This window comes from Monodon monoceros, unplaced genomic scaffold (genome assembly GCF_005190385.1).
Source record: "Monodon monoceros isolate NGI ecotype Baffin Bay Population unplaced genomic scaffold, NGI_Narwhal_1 Super_Scaffold_10, whole genome shotgun sequence".
Classification (NCBI taxonomy): domain Eukaryota; kingdom Metazoa; phylum Chordata; class Mammalia; order Artiodactyla; family Monodontidae; genus Monodon; species Monodon monoceros.
This window is the reverse complement of record NW_021703766.1, coordinates 17,650,444-17,665,501: the sequence shown is the minus strand read 5'-3', so window position 1 is coordinate 17,665,501 and position 15,058 is coordinate 17,650,444. Positions and strand designations below refer to the sequence as shown.

The following is a 15,058-nucleotide window of genomic DNA, read 5'->3' as shown; positions in this document are numbered from 1 at the left end:
GCAGGAAGGACATGGGCATATGGCCACTGTCTTCCTCTGGCCCTTCTGTTAGGGCCTAAGCCTAACATGTCAACTGTCATATCTTCTAGATAAGCAGTACCCACTGCGGTTGACGTGCCCTGGTGGGTTCCTAAATTATGAGATGTGTTGAGAGTAATTTGTTACTGATGTCAGTTGAAGTGCTGAAATTTGCAAAAGATATTTAAAAATAGAACAGATTCAAGGTTATCCCAATAATATCTCTGTCTTGCACTTGCATTTCCATACACTTTCTGAGTGCAAGAGAAAAGGATCAAATTATAGCAGGTGTGCCATTAATTGGACATAACCCCGAACCTGGCCTCTGTGTGTCAGGGCCTGTAGTCTGTCAGGTCATATCTAAGTATGGGCTATCTACAGTGGGCTATAGTGGAAAAAATATTGAGGATTGTTCTTCCAGATTTTGGCTTCCATGCCTATTCTTGGTGTATACTCAACAACTGCAAGAAGTTCTCCCCTATAATCGCTACCCTCTTTTAGCTATTATAACAATGGGACTTCAAACGTATATACTGTTTTCCCCACAAGATTCTGAAGTCAGACCGATATCTCGCTACAACAAAGAGGAAGAAAAGCATTTTTTTTTTTTTGAGGCTGCTCTAAGGGTCTCTTAAATCTTGCTTGCTGTTTGTGAATCATATCACTACTGTGTTCTGTGGTTACAGATATTCTTGGAGAACTTGGAGCATGAAGACACCTTTATATATCTGTCTGCCATTCAGGGTAAGTTAGTCCTGGTTAAAGGACTTTGAGTTTGTGGACCAAAGATTATATCATGTATGTTTGCACAAAATCTCTAAATTCCTAGAGCCACAGACTGTTGGACATTTTGTCCCTCTTCCTGTCTCCTAGCTAGGACTTGATTTCAGTCATGATAATAATATTCCTGGAGAGTTCCTAAAAGGGTCCTAGAGAGTTTCAGTATCTCATAATGATAAGGAAGCCTTTATTTATGCTTACTTATCATTCTATAGATTAAATCCCATTTCCTCTAATTCAAGGAGGTAAAGAATGGCTCACACATGAGCTCTCATTATGTTGCCCTTTTAGGAACCTGACTACTGTCACTGTGCACTTTTGTCCTGTCTTTGTATTTATTTATTTTTGGCTGTGTTGGGTCTTCATTGCTGCGCATGGGCCCTCTCTAGTTGAAGTGAGCAGGGGCCACCCTTCATTGCAGTTCACGGGCCTCTCATTGTGGTAGCCTCTCCCGTTGGGAGCACGGGCTCTAGGCGTGAGGGCTCAGTAGTTGTGGCACACGGGCCCAGCTGCTCCGTGACATGTGGGATCTTCCCAGACCAGGGCTTGAACCCGTGTGCCCTGCATTGGCAGGCGGACTCCTAACCACTGTGCCACCAGGGAAGCCCTGCTCTGTCTTTAAGCTAAAAGAATCTCAGGATATCTAATATTTCATCATCAAAACATTTTTTTGCAATAATTTTATTTCTCTTTTGTGATTCTTTGTTGTTCTCATCTCCATTAATTTGTGGATTTCAAATCTAGAGAGAGGCCTCATGAAAAGGGGTAAGAAGCAGACACGGTGAGAAGGCAGAATTAGCTCACAGTTTCTCTTGGCTCCATCAGTGTGGTATAGTCCTCAGGGGCTGGGGGCTGGAGATGGATCACCAGGATGCACCACCCTTTCCCCTGCTTCTCAGCTGTATGAACTTTGGCAAATTACTTAATCCCTCTGGGCTTCAATTTCTTACCTGTAAAAAGGGAGCTAAATAGGAATGTAAAATGGTACAGCTGCTTTAGAAAACAATCTGGCAGTTCCTTGAAAAGATAAATGTAGAGTTGTCACTTGACCCAGCAATTCTAAGTATTCACCCATGAGAAATGAAAACATATGTCCACACAAAAACGTGTACATGAATGTTCATAATAGCCAAAAGGTGGAAACAATCCAAATGTCCACCATTTGATGAATGGATAGACAAAATGTGGTATATATTTACAATGGAATATTATTCAGCCAAAAATAATAATGAAGTACTGAGACATGTTACAGCATGGATTAACCTTGAAAACATTATAGGTGAAAGAAGCCAGTCACAAAAAAACACATATTGTATGGTTCCTTTATATGAAATGTCCAGAATAGGTAAATTTATGGAGACAGAAAGTAGATTAGCAGTTGTCTAGGGCTAGGGAGAAAGGGGAAAGGTTTGGGAGGTGATAGCTAAAGGGTACAGGGTTTCCTTGTGGGGTGATGAAAACATTCTAAAATTGATTGTGGTGATGTTTGTACAGCTCTGTTAGTATGCTAGGAACTACTGAATTGTATATTTTAAATTGGTGAATTTTATGGTATGTGAATTGTATCTCAATAAAGCTATCACCAAAAAAATAATAAAATAAAATTTAATGAGGATAAGCTGGGACAAAGTGAGAGAGTGGCATTGACATATATACACTACCAAATGTAAAACAGATAGCTGGTGGGAAGCTGCTGCATAGCATAGGGAGATCAGCTCGGTGCTTTGTGACCACCTAGAAGGGTGGGATAGGGTGGGTGGGAAGGAGACACAAGAGGGAGGGGATATGGGGATATATGTATATGTATGGCTGATTCACTTTGTTATAAAGCAGAAACTAACACAACAATGTAAAGTAATTATACTCCAATAAAGATGTTTAAAAAAAATTTAATGAGGAGGAGAGGGATAAAACTGTCAGAGATTAAGGAGATTAAATATAATATGATAGATAGGATCCTGGAACAGAAAAAGGACACTAGAGAAAAACTAAGAGAATCTGAGTAAATTATTGACTTTAGTTGATAATGAAATGTCAGTATTAGTTCATTAATTGTGATAATGTACTATGCTAATGTAAAACTTAATAATAGGGGCAACTGGGTATGCAGTATATGGGAACCCTCTGTGTATCTTCTCAGTAAATCCATAAATCTAAAACTATTCTATCATTAAAAGTTTATAAAGGGGGCTAACATTAAATGAGTTAATATCTTGAAAGTGCTTAGTGCATATTAAACATTCGATATGTTAGCTCTTACGATTTTAATGTTATCATCATCATATCACTACTATTCCTGTTGTTAGATTGCTAGGTAATAATGTGGTGATATGTGTAACTTCTCAGAGCTAAAGCTTGAGTAGGTCGATTCTGTCTGGTAGTTCCTGCTACATGATAGATTACTGCAGCACCCAGTATTATTTATTTATTATCATGTATTATCACTCATTTATTATCATTCAAGAATCTGTAGACAAATGGGGTTCAGCTGACCTGGGCTGGGCTGGGCAGCCCTGCCACTCCCTGCAGGTCGGTGGGCTGCAGTAGCTCTGCTACAGCTGTTCCAGATGATCCCGGGTCCAGGGCCTCCCAGGGCGCATTTGTGTGGTGATGGCAGAAGTGTATGAGAGCAAGAATAAACTCGAGAGGCCTCTTCGGGGCTAAGCTTGGAACTGACAACCTATCGCTTCTGCCTCATTCTGATGGCTAAAGCAAGTCATGTGGCCCAACCCAAAAGTCAAGGGATGGAGAAATATACTCTGTCCCTTTAGTGGGACAAACTGCCAAGTCACGGAGCAAAAGACATGGATGCAGGGAGGGGTGGAGAATTGAAGCCAGTAATGCAGTCCTTCAGGCAAGGTTCTCTGTGAGCACAAAGGCACGTGCAGCTCCTTACTGGCTACTTATTTCTTGGTGTAGTTTGGGTATCCTCTATGCAGACCTGGAAGTTGAAACTTAAGAGAGAGTTCAGAGGGGAAAGTGTACAGCAATGAAGGCCTGAGCCTTGGAATTCATTCTTTACTCAACAAACATTTATTGTGCACCTACTATATAGTACAAAACACTTTCACAATGAGTTTCATGACTTAGTTAAAAAACAAGAAGACATTCTTCAAAAGAGACAAAATAGGGCTTCCCTGCTGGCGCAGTGGTTGAGAGTCCGCCTGCCGATGCAGGGAACATGGGTTCATGCCCCGGTCCGGGAAGATCCCACATGCCGCTGAGCGGCTGGGCCCGTGAGGCCATGGCCACTGAGCCTGCGTGTCCAGAGCCCGTGCTCCGCAACGGGAGAGGCCACAACAGTGAGAGGCCCGGGTACTGTGCAAAAAAAAAAAAAAATGGAGACAAAATAACCAGTCACAAAGATAAAAGAACAGCTAGGCAGAGCAGAAGAGTGGAGCATGTTGAGAGAGAAAGTAATTACAGGCAGCTGAGAGGACGCAGAGACCAAGAACTGAGATAAGCCTGAGGGCTTGATGGGACTCAGGAAGCCACATGACAATGAATGGCACTTATGGAAATCAAATAAATCAATGAGGCAAGAACCTAAAATGCTGATAATTAATAAGTCAGAAAACAAATCATCCTGTACTTTTTCCAGGAAACTGTAATACTGTCAAGGAGATGTTTCTCACTGATTTTTTTTTGCACAAGATTTTCAGGAAGCAGTGGTGTGTCATTCTCATACAGCAACAGTGCTGTTTGGAATAAGCCTCTTAGCTGGTTAACCCACTGAGCTCATTAGCCTATAGGGTCTGCTATAAAAATCACAGCTGTTGGTTTTGTGTTTGTTTTTACTACTTTTAATTGGTGTGCTAATCAGTTAGTAGCTAATTTAGGGATGAAGGCTGTGGGAGGTAGAGGTCTAATTTCTGTTCTCTGGGCCCCATGGCACACAAATTTGAATTAATTGATGTTTTTGGTGTTTGTAACATGCACTTAAAGGCCAAGGCCTTAGGTGAATTTCCCATTAAGAAAGGAAAGAGCTGAATTTTCCCACCTGCATTGCCAATTTCATTTGCCCAGGCCTAAAACTCCAGAGCCAAGCCATTCTAGATGCCCAGTCAGACAAGACCAGCCCATGTGTAAATGTCCTGTAGTACAAGGGGGCTTGGCTGTGGTTTGAGTGGCATTAGTTTTGGGGAGTATGAGTAAGTGTGTGTATAAAGTCTTACTCTTCTAGGCTGACTGAATGTTTCCATGTAAAAGTTACAAGGTATCCTTTGCTTGCTTTATTTGTTATTTTGGATCTCTTTTGTAATTTCTCACCATCTTTGTTTGCAGTCAAGGCACAGAGCAGAGGGGAATTAAATAAGCTCATTCATTCAACAGATATTTATTGATGCCTGATACAGGAATGTCTGATATACATATTATCTGTACATCACAACAATCTGAGAACTAAATTCCCTATGAGTTAAAATTTAATTTTATGAAATACTGCATCTCTTTTTAGTCCTACTGAGAAAGTGATGGTTGACTTAGTTCTCATAGCAGCTGCTCCCAGACACTCAAGGCAGCTTCTTCGGGCAGAGAATTTTATACAAGTTGCTGAGTTCCAGTTACAATCCAGAGTTTATAAATAGAACAGTTAATCTTAGACTGTGTCCTTTAAGTGTCTCTCCTTTTTAGACTTCTTATGTACTCTTTTTCTCATTGTTTTATCATCATCATCATTATATAAGTTAATACATTCTTATTGTTTTAAAAACATTTAAATGGCAAGAAAATGTATAAGATAAAAAGTGGCAGTCTTTCTCTTCTCCAAAATAGGACTTAAAATATGTCCTTAAGAGTCCCATAATGGGGACTTCCCTGATGGCGCAGTGGTTAGGAATCCACCTGCCAGTGCAGGGGACACGGGTTTGATCCCTGGTCCGGGAAGATCCCATATGCTGTGGAGCAGCTAAGCCCATGCGCCACAACTGCTGAGCCTGCTTTCTAGAGCCCACGAGCCACAACTACTGAGCCTGTGTGCCACAACTACTGAACCCGCGTGCCACAACTACTGAAGCCCCTGCGCTCTAGAGCCCATGCTCCACAACAAGAGAAGCAACCACAATGAGAAACCCGCACACCACAATGAAGAGTAGCCCCTGCTCAACTCAACTAGAGAAAGCCCATGTGCAGCAACGAAGACCCAACTCAGCCAAAAATAAATAAATAAATAAATAAATTTTAAAAAAAAAGTCTCATATGACTTGAGGATATGGGGAGGGGGAAGGGTAAGCTGTGACAAAGTGAGAGAGTGGCATGGACATATAGACACTACCAAACGTAAAAATACATAGCTAGTGGGAAGCAGCCGCATAGCACAGGGAGATCAGCTCGGTGCTTTGTGACCACCTAGAGGGGTGGGATAGGGAGGGTGGGAAGGAGGGAGACGCAAGAGAGAAGAGATATGGGAACATATGTATATGTAAAACTGATTCATTTTGTTATAAAGCAGAAGAAACTAACACACCATTGTAAAGCAATTATACTCCAATAAAGATGTTAAAAAAAAAAGAGTCCCATAATGTATATTTGATGTTTGGGGCATTTTCCACATTTCAGTCTTAAAATAGATGTTCAGTAATGAATGTGATAAATAAATACATGATCTTCAAATAAGATATTATAGCTAAGCTATTTATCTTAGTGTGCATCTGCTTGTGTGTCCTCGCAGTCACTTTTAATTATTTAAAGAACATTTTGAAAGCAACACCAGTGATAGATGCATTTCAGGGATCCAAGTGATCCCCATCGGTGTCAAAAGAATCTTTGGACGAAACTACTAGGCTCGTGGAAAAAAGGAAAGAAACCCTAGGCTCTGAGCCAAGCATGGGAGGGAAAAGTATGCTAGTGTGTGTAGTGAAGAGAATCTAGACATCTTGACATGCTTGAACAAATTGCACTAACTCTTCTACCCTTTTCCTTTCACAGAAGAGTTTTCATTTCTGGCAAGAGAGCCAAGGGGAGGGAAGGCAAAAGGCCTGGAAGGGAGGAAAGTAGATACAAGGTGAAATTGTTTTTACAGAGTTTCAAACTGAGCAGGGTTACAAGTCTTAATTTGTCAGAGACTGAACTCCCTATCCATTCTCAGATTTCTACTTCAAATAAACTAAGTTGGGCAACCATTAACTGAAAATAATTCTATCCCTTGAAGGACCATCTAATTGGATCGCGCGTTGAAATTTGGAATGTAGTCCTGTGAAGTTTATCATCTCCATTTATGTCCTTGAAATGGGAAGATTTCTTTTGTGTCCAGACGTTGTACCACCTAACTAACAAATGGGCATTTAACGAATGTCTGTCATATATGCTAGCTCAGTAAATTCTTGAAGTAGTTCTGGGAAATAGACATTATCCCCATTTTTTAAACTTCTTATTTGAGATTTAATTTACACACCTGAAATTCACCCATTTAGAATGTGTAATTCAGTGGTTTCTGGTATATTTAGAGATTTGTGCAACCATCACCACTATCTAATTTTAGAACTTTTCATCATCTCAAAAAGAAACCCTATATCCATTATCAGTCATTTCCCATTCCTCACTCCCCCCTTGCCCCTGGGAACCACTAATCTACTTTTTGTCTCTATGGATTTGCCTATTCTGGACTTTTCATAATATGGAATGTGTGGACTTTTTTGTCTAGTCCTTTTCACTTAGCATAACATTTGTGAGGTTCATCCATGTTGTAGCATGTATCAGGACCTCATTCCTTTTCATGGCTGAATTTATTCCATTGTACTATTGATTAACCACATTTTGTTTATCCATTCATCAGTTGATGGACATTTGAGTCGTTTTTACTTTTAAGCTCTTATGAGGAACACTGTAATGAATATTCGTGTACAAGTTTTTGTGTGGACATATGTTTTCATTGCTCCTGGGTATGCATGAGGGAATGGAATTACTGGGTCATATAGTAATTCTATGTTTAACCCTTTGAGGAACTGTCAAACTGTTTTCCAAAGTGGCTGCACCATTTTACTTTCCCATGAGCAATGTATGAGAGTTTCAATTTCTCTATATCCTGACCAATACTTGTTATTGTAGAAGATCCTTTTATTATAGCCATATTAGTAAGTGTGAAGTGATATCTCATTGTGGTTTTTTTGTTTGTTTGTTTTTTTGCTGTACACGGGCCTCTCTCTCACTGTTGTGGCCTCTCCTGTTGCGGAGCACAGGCTCCGGACGCGCAGGCTCAGCGGCCATGGCTCATGGGCCTAGCCGCTCCATGGCATGTGGGATCTTCCCGGACCGGGGCACGAACCCGTGTCCCCTGCATCGGCAGGCGGACTCTCAACCACTGCGCCACCAGGGAAGCCCGGCAGGCAGATTCTTAATCACTGCACCACCAGGGAAGCCCTAAAATTACTTAATTTAAAATAATACAAATTATGAGGCTGTGTAGAAATGGAACCCTTATACACTGCTGGTAGAAACATAAAATGGTGCAGCTCCTCTGCAAAACAGTCTGGCAGTTCTCAGAAGGTTAAACACAGTTACTGTACGATCCACCACTTCCACTCCTAGATATATACCCAAGAGAAATGAAAACATATATCCACACAAAAGCTTACATGTGGCCAAAAAGTAGTATCGACAGAAAATAATGCACAGCCTAAAAGTTAAGAATTATGTTTTATTTGATGGGCTTTCTGAGGACTTCAAGCCCGGGACACAGCATCTCAGATAACTCTGAGAGATTGCTCTGAAGAGGTAAGGGAAGAGCCAGGATAAATAGGAGTTTTTGCAACAAAGACCAGGTAGTTGGAACATCAAAAGATTACTGTTAATTAAAGAAAACCAGATATGTCAAGTTATGGAATTTAGTGCTTTTCTGTGTATACGAAGATGCAAGAATCTGGGCTCACTGGAATCATTCCCTTGACATGCACCTCAACTATCTGGGGCCAGCATCCTGTGCTTTCTCATCCTGAGTCTCCTCAGAGTGCACCATCGGGGTGGCTGCAGCTGGGGTGGCTGCAGCAGTTAACTGCTAGATGGTGGGCTTCCTGTTTCTATCCTGTGTTCCTCAGGGCTCATCATCAGGGAGACTGTAATGTGATGGCTTGATGGCTGCAACATCCTTTGTTTACTGATAGGGCAGGCAATATTTTTCATTCACAGTAGAAGCAACCTAAGTATCTACCACCTGATGAATGGATAAATTAAATATGGCATACCTATGCAGTGGAATATTATTTAGTGATAAAAAAGAATGAAGTGGACTCCTGGTGGTGCAGTGGTTAAGAATCCACCTGCCAATGCAGGGGACATGGGTTCGAGCCCTGGTCCGGGAAGATCCCACATAACACGGAGCAGCTAAGCCCGTGAGCCACAACTACTGAGCCTGCGCTCTACAGCCCACGAGCCAAAACTACTGAGCCCATGTGCCACAACTACTGAAGCCTGCATGCCTAGAGCCCATGCTCTGCAACAAGAGAAGCCACTGCAATGAGGAGCCCACACACTGCAACGAAGAGTAGCCCCCACTCGCCACAACTAGAGAAAGCCCACATGCAGCAATGAAGACCCAACACAGCCAAAAGAAAAAAATTATTTAAAACAAAAGAATGAAGTACTGATTCATGGTACAAAGTGGATGAACGTTCAAAATATGGTAAATGAAAGGAGCCATACACAAAAGGCCGCATTTTGTATGAAATGTCCAGAATAGGCAAATCCATAGAGATAGAAGGCAGGTTTGTGGTTCCCAGAGAATGGGAGGAGAGGGGAATGGGGAGTGACTGATAATGGATATGAGGTTTCTTTGGGGAGATGATGAAATGTTTTGGAATTAGATAGTGGTGATCATTGCACAATCTTGTAATATACTAAAGATCACTGACTTACATACTTTTTTTTTCAGTGTTAATAGTTTATTAATTCTCTTGCATCCATTCATTGCTTCATTTAACAAATACACCTCTAGTGCCACCAGCTATGCCAGGCTCTGTGCTAGGTTTGGGAGATACAAAAGTAAATCACATATTCCTCTCTTAAGACACTAATACATTGTAGATATGGTCACATAGATAATTATAAGATAATGAAAAGCACTACAATAAAACTGCATGAAAGTATTGAGGGAGTCCAGAGGAGGCAGTAGCAAAGATCAACATGAAGGCCCCAAAATCTGGATCTCTGAAATTTTTGGTAGAAATGTTGTATTGTCTACATCAGATCCAAAGTGCTGTTTTCAACAGGAGGCACGTCATCCCTCTCCTGATTAATTTTTTTTTAACATCTTTATTGGAGTATAATTGCTTTACAATGGTGTGTTAGTTTCTGCTGTATAACAAAGTGAATCAGCTATACATATATCCCCATATCTCTTCCCTCTTGCGTCTCCCTCCCACCCTCCCTATCCCACCCTTCTAGGTGGTCACAAGGCACCGAGCTGATCTCCCTGTGCTATGCGGCTCCTTCCCACTAGCTAGCTGTTTTACATTTGGTAGTGTATATATGTCCATACCACTCTCTCACTTCGTCCCAGCTTACCCCTCCCCCTCCCCGTGTCCTCAAGTTCATTCTCTATGTCTGCATCTTTATTCCTGTCCTGCCCCAGGTTCTTCATAACCATTTTTTTCTTAGATTCCATATATACGTGTTAGCATATGGTATTTGTTTTTCTCTTTCTGACTTCACTCTGTATGACAGTCTCTAGGTCCATCCACTTCACTACAGATAACTCAATTTCGTTTCTTTTTATGACTGAGTAATATTCCATTGTATATATGTGCCACATCTTTATCCATTCATCTGTCGATGGACACTTAGGTTGCTTCCATGTCCTGGCTATTGTAAATAGAGCTGCAATGAACATTGTGGTACATGACTCTTTTTTTTTTTTTTTTGCTGTACGCGGGCCTCTCACTGTTGTGGTCTCTCCCGTTGTGGAGCACAGGCTCCAGACGCACAGGCTTAGCGGCCATGGCTCACGGGCCCAGCCGCTCCGCGGCATGTGGGATCTTCCCGGACTGGGGCACGAACCCGTGTCCCCTAGCATCGGCAGGCAGACTCTCAACCACTGCACCACCAGGGAAGCCCATGAATCTTTTTGAATAATGGTTTTCTCGGGGTATATGCCCAGTAGTGGGATAACTGGGTCATACGCTAGTTCTATTTTTAGTTTTTGTTTTTTTTTAAATTTTTTTTTTAATTATTATTTTTTAGAAGATGTTGGGGGTAGGAGTTTATTAATTTATTTATTTTTGCTGTGTTGGGTCTTCGTTTCTGTGCGAGAGCTTTCTCTAGTTGTGGCAAACGGGGGCCACTCTTCATCGTGGTGCACGGGCCTCTCACTATCGCGGCCTCTCTTGTGGAGCACAGGCTCCAGATGCGCAGGCTCAGTAGTTGTGGCTCACGGGCCTAGTTGCTCCACGGCATGTGGGATCCTCCCAGACCAGGGCACGAACCCGTGTCCCCTGCATTAGCAGGCAGATTCTCAACCACTGCGCCACAAGGGAAGCCCCTATTTTTAGTTTTTTAAGGAACCGCCATACTGTTCTCCACAGTGGCTGTATCAACTTACATTCCTACCAACAGTGCAAGAGGGTTCCCTTTTCTCCACACTCTCTCCAGCATTTATTGTTTGTAGATTTTTTGTTGATGGCCATTCTGACCAGTGTGAGGTGATATCTTGTTGTAGTTTTGATTTGCATTTCTCTAATGATTAGTGATGTTGAGCATCCTTTCATGTGTGTGTTGGCAATCTGTATACCTTCTTTGGAGAAATGTCGCTTTAGGTCTTCTGCCCATTTTTGGATTGGGTTGTTTGTTTTTTTGATACTGAGCTGCATGAGCTGCTTGTATATTTTGGAGATTAATCCTTTGTCAGTTACTTCATTTGCAAATATTTTAGAAATAAAAAATAAACATAGGAAAACCAGAACAGTAGTTTTTCATGGAGCTCTTAGGACTGTGAATAGGGACGGGCAGGATTTAGAATGTGGAGATGGAGTGAGGGGACTGAGGCTGAAAGAAAAGTGAATGTAGGAAGATGTTCAAGAGCAGGGCAAGTATAAAGACAGGTAAGGTAAGCAGTTCAAATTGTTAGTGGAGCAAAGTGGGCAGGAAGGGGAGAAGTGGGATTGGGCTGGAATGCAGAAGCTGTCGAAATGCCAAGACAAGGCATCTGAGCTTTCTGTGTGGGCTGTAGGAGGGCTTTAAAGGCTTGCTGCCCGTCTACCAGTAATGTCTTGGTGATGGGCTGCCTGGATTTGAAAGCAGCATGCCTGTTGATGGTTATTACTTTTATTCCCTTTATTCGTATTTTCATTCATGATTTATTGAGCACCAGCCACATATGAGATGTAACTTACATTAATTCATTTACTCCTCATCACAACCCTATAAGAGTCAATATCTTTATCTCCCCATTTTTCAGACAAAGACACCAAAGCTCAAAGGTTGTTACCAGTAAAAGGCCAACCAGTGAGTGATGGAATCTGGCATCAACTCCAGAGCCAAGGCCTTATACCTCTCTGCACCTACCTCCTCTCTCCAGTCCATTTTCCCACCTTTCTCAAATCACCATGGCCTCTGCTCTTACAGACAGTAAAATTAAGCCACGGAACCAGTGGATCTTGACATTTTCTGCTAAGCGATTAAATACTTAATTTCTTGGTTTCCAGGGCTCATTTCAAATTTTTTACCTCCTATTCATGCAAGCTAGCTGTCACAAGGGCAGGATTCGTTACCTATAAGGCAGTTATGAGACACCTTGGGATAAAACGTTAGTTGCTTACATGTCTACTTTACAAGCTGTTAAGAAGGTGTAAGTACCTTCCCTGCAGAACAGCTATTTAAATTTTGCACTGGAGCCACCCTTTCTTTAGTAAAGTTGGAATTTGAAGACAAGTTAAGAAGGATAAAATAGCGAGAGACCTCTCAACTAAAATAGCAAGTTCCTCTTTAGACTTATCTTTAAGCACAGTATTCCTTTACTCTCTAAGGAATCAGTCCATTTTACTGGAACTACTTAGAGTCAACAGCTGGAGGGTCACCCTGCTCTTGCTTTTCCCTCCCGAACTAAAGTGCTTACCTTACCCTTCATTTCAAAAACAAATTAAAATTCCTAATCTCACCAGATGTGATTAAGATGATTCTTAAAGCTGTTCACGCACTTAATAAGCCCAATTATATTTTTTATTCATCCTGACATAGTTCCTTTTGTTGCTGAATCATAGGTTTAACATTTTTAACTGATTGAAGCATCAGTTTCCCCCTCTGTGGTCATGTTGAGATCTTGGGCAGTGGTGGAAAAGTACACTTAAATGGTGTACAGTTTGGGCAACTCATTTTTAGATTTTTACATTAGACGTTTATACTTGGTTTTGTTTCCTGACCTTGTGGCATCTCTGCTGTCCCCGAGGAGGCTGGAAGGTTGGGAATGAACTGAGCATCAGGGAATAGATCACAGACTCTGCACTACTATAGTAAGACCTAATTAGGTCATCTTTCCCGTCCACCTGCTAGGGCATGATTGCTAAAGTCTCCTTCCTTAGGAGAAGGCTGTTTCAGAAGCACTTCTACACTTTATGTCCAACTTCTGTTTTCCATTATTGGTAACCTGACTTTAGACAGTGACAGAAAGATTTGTAAAATATTTTTGGCCATTGGTTTTTTTCTTAATGGTTTTAAATGTTCATTCACTCAACAAATATTCATTGACCACTTACTCTGGAATATATAGTCCAAGGCAGGGAGGAGGAGGGGGACAAATGCCAATCAAAAAGTCACACAAACAATGTGAAATGTGGCTTTGACAGGTGCTGTGAAGAAAGGTACAGTGATATGAGAGCCTGTGTTAGGGACGTTTTACCTGATAGAAAGGGGCAGGAGGAGGTGACCCGTGAGCTGAGATCTAATAGATGATTATTAATTAACCTAGTAAAGGAGGGAGGGAACAGTAATCCAGACTGAGGGAACAGCAAAGAAGCAATGCTGTGCCAGGGGGAGGAGACTGCAGACAGGAAGGACCCTGAAGATCAGTGACGAAGGGGTAGACTGGATAGGCTCTTTTTTTTCTCTCTTTCATTGAGCCTTGTCTAAAAATACCATGGTAAAACAAGGCTCTGCTGCTTTAAAAACAACAACAAAGGGGCTTCCCTGGTGGCGCAGTGGTTGAGAGTCTGCCTGCTGATGCAGGGGACACGGGTTCATGCCCCAGTCCGGGAGGATCCCACATGCCACGGAGCGGCTAGGCCTGTGAGCCATGGCCGCTGAGCCTGCGCGTCCGGAGCCTGTGGTCCGCAACGGGAGAGGCCACAACAGTGAGAGGCCTGTGTACCGCAAAACAACAACAACAACAACAACAACAACAACAAAGGATTTGAAAAATCACTGTCTTAGGCCATCTACCTGACCTATCAAGGAAGTTTTATAACCCATATCACAGGTGATGTGTCATGTGACACATACCTTTCGTCACCTTCTCACCCCTGTCAGATTGCTGTCTCTCTTTAAGCCTGTTTTCATGAAATGCAATGAGTATGTTTGGCTGTCTCTACAAATCTCTGAACTCAGTTGTTCAACACACAGCCCCTAACCATTACGAAAAATATTCTCATTGCAGATGACAAAGGTAAAACCATATGGAGTTATTTTAGGTCAGTGGTTTTCAAATAATTTTTTAAAGCAGCGGAATCCATTTTTCAGTTGAGATCTAACATGAAGGCATCAGAAACGCAAATGATTTTTTTCTTCTTTGTGCCTTTTTTCTTATATTTTCATGTTTTCTAGCATGAACATTGATTGCTTTTATTATCAGAAGATAATGGATTTAAAATTTTGTAGCTGTTTAGGAAAACTGAATCGTTTCATGATAACAAGTTTCAGGGACCAGCACAGATTGAAACAGATGGCTCCCTCTGTTACAGTACCCCTGTTGACCTTTTCACAACTAGGGATTACTAAGGCACAGGGTGACCGTGGCTATTTCTTCATGAAATTATATGATAACAGCAGAAACCTTACTGACGAACAGATGTTTTTCCCAAGTGGAGCTTTTCTTAATGAAATGGTTGCTTAGAAACCAGACCATAATAATAACTTTTCTATATTTAGTTTGTAAAGTGATTCAGTTTGCAAAATTACTAAGTCAGGGAATACTAATTAGATAAAATTGAATATATCCATTACTTCTTGTCTTGCAATTGAGCAACCAAATGGTTAAATTAACAGCAAAATTTTGTCCAGATGTGTCTATCCAGATGCTATTCATAACAAAGACATATAAGGAAAATGAGAGCTCATAGAGCCA

The 15,058-nt window shown here is 41.5% G+C and overlaps 1 protein-coding gene across 1 annotated transcript in view; it reads left to right on the top strand.

The window, feature by feature from the left end:
* The window catches only part of TANGO6 (transport and golgi organization 6 homolog), a 179,267-nt gene that overhangs the window by 74,022 nt on the left and 90,187 nt on the right, over window positions 1–15,058 (top strand). Inside the window, exon 14 of the mRNA XM_029238109.1 lies at window positions 705–762. Coding sequence (XP_029093942.1) covers window positions 705–762 — 58 coding nt within the window. The remainder of the gene's footprint in view (window positions 1–704; window positions 763–15,058) is intronic.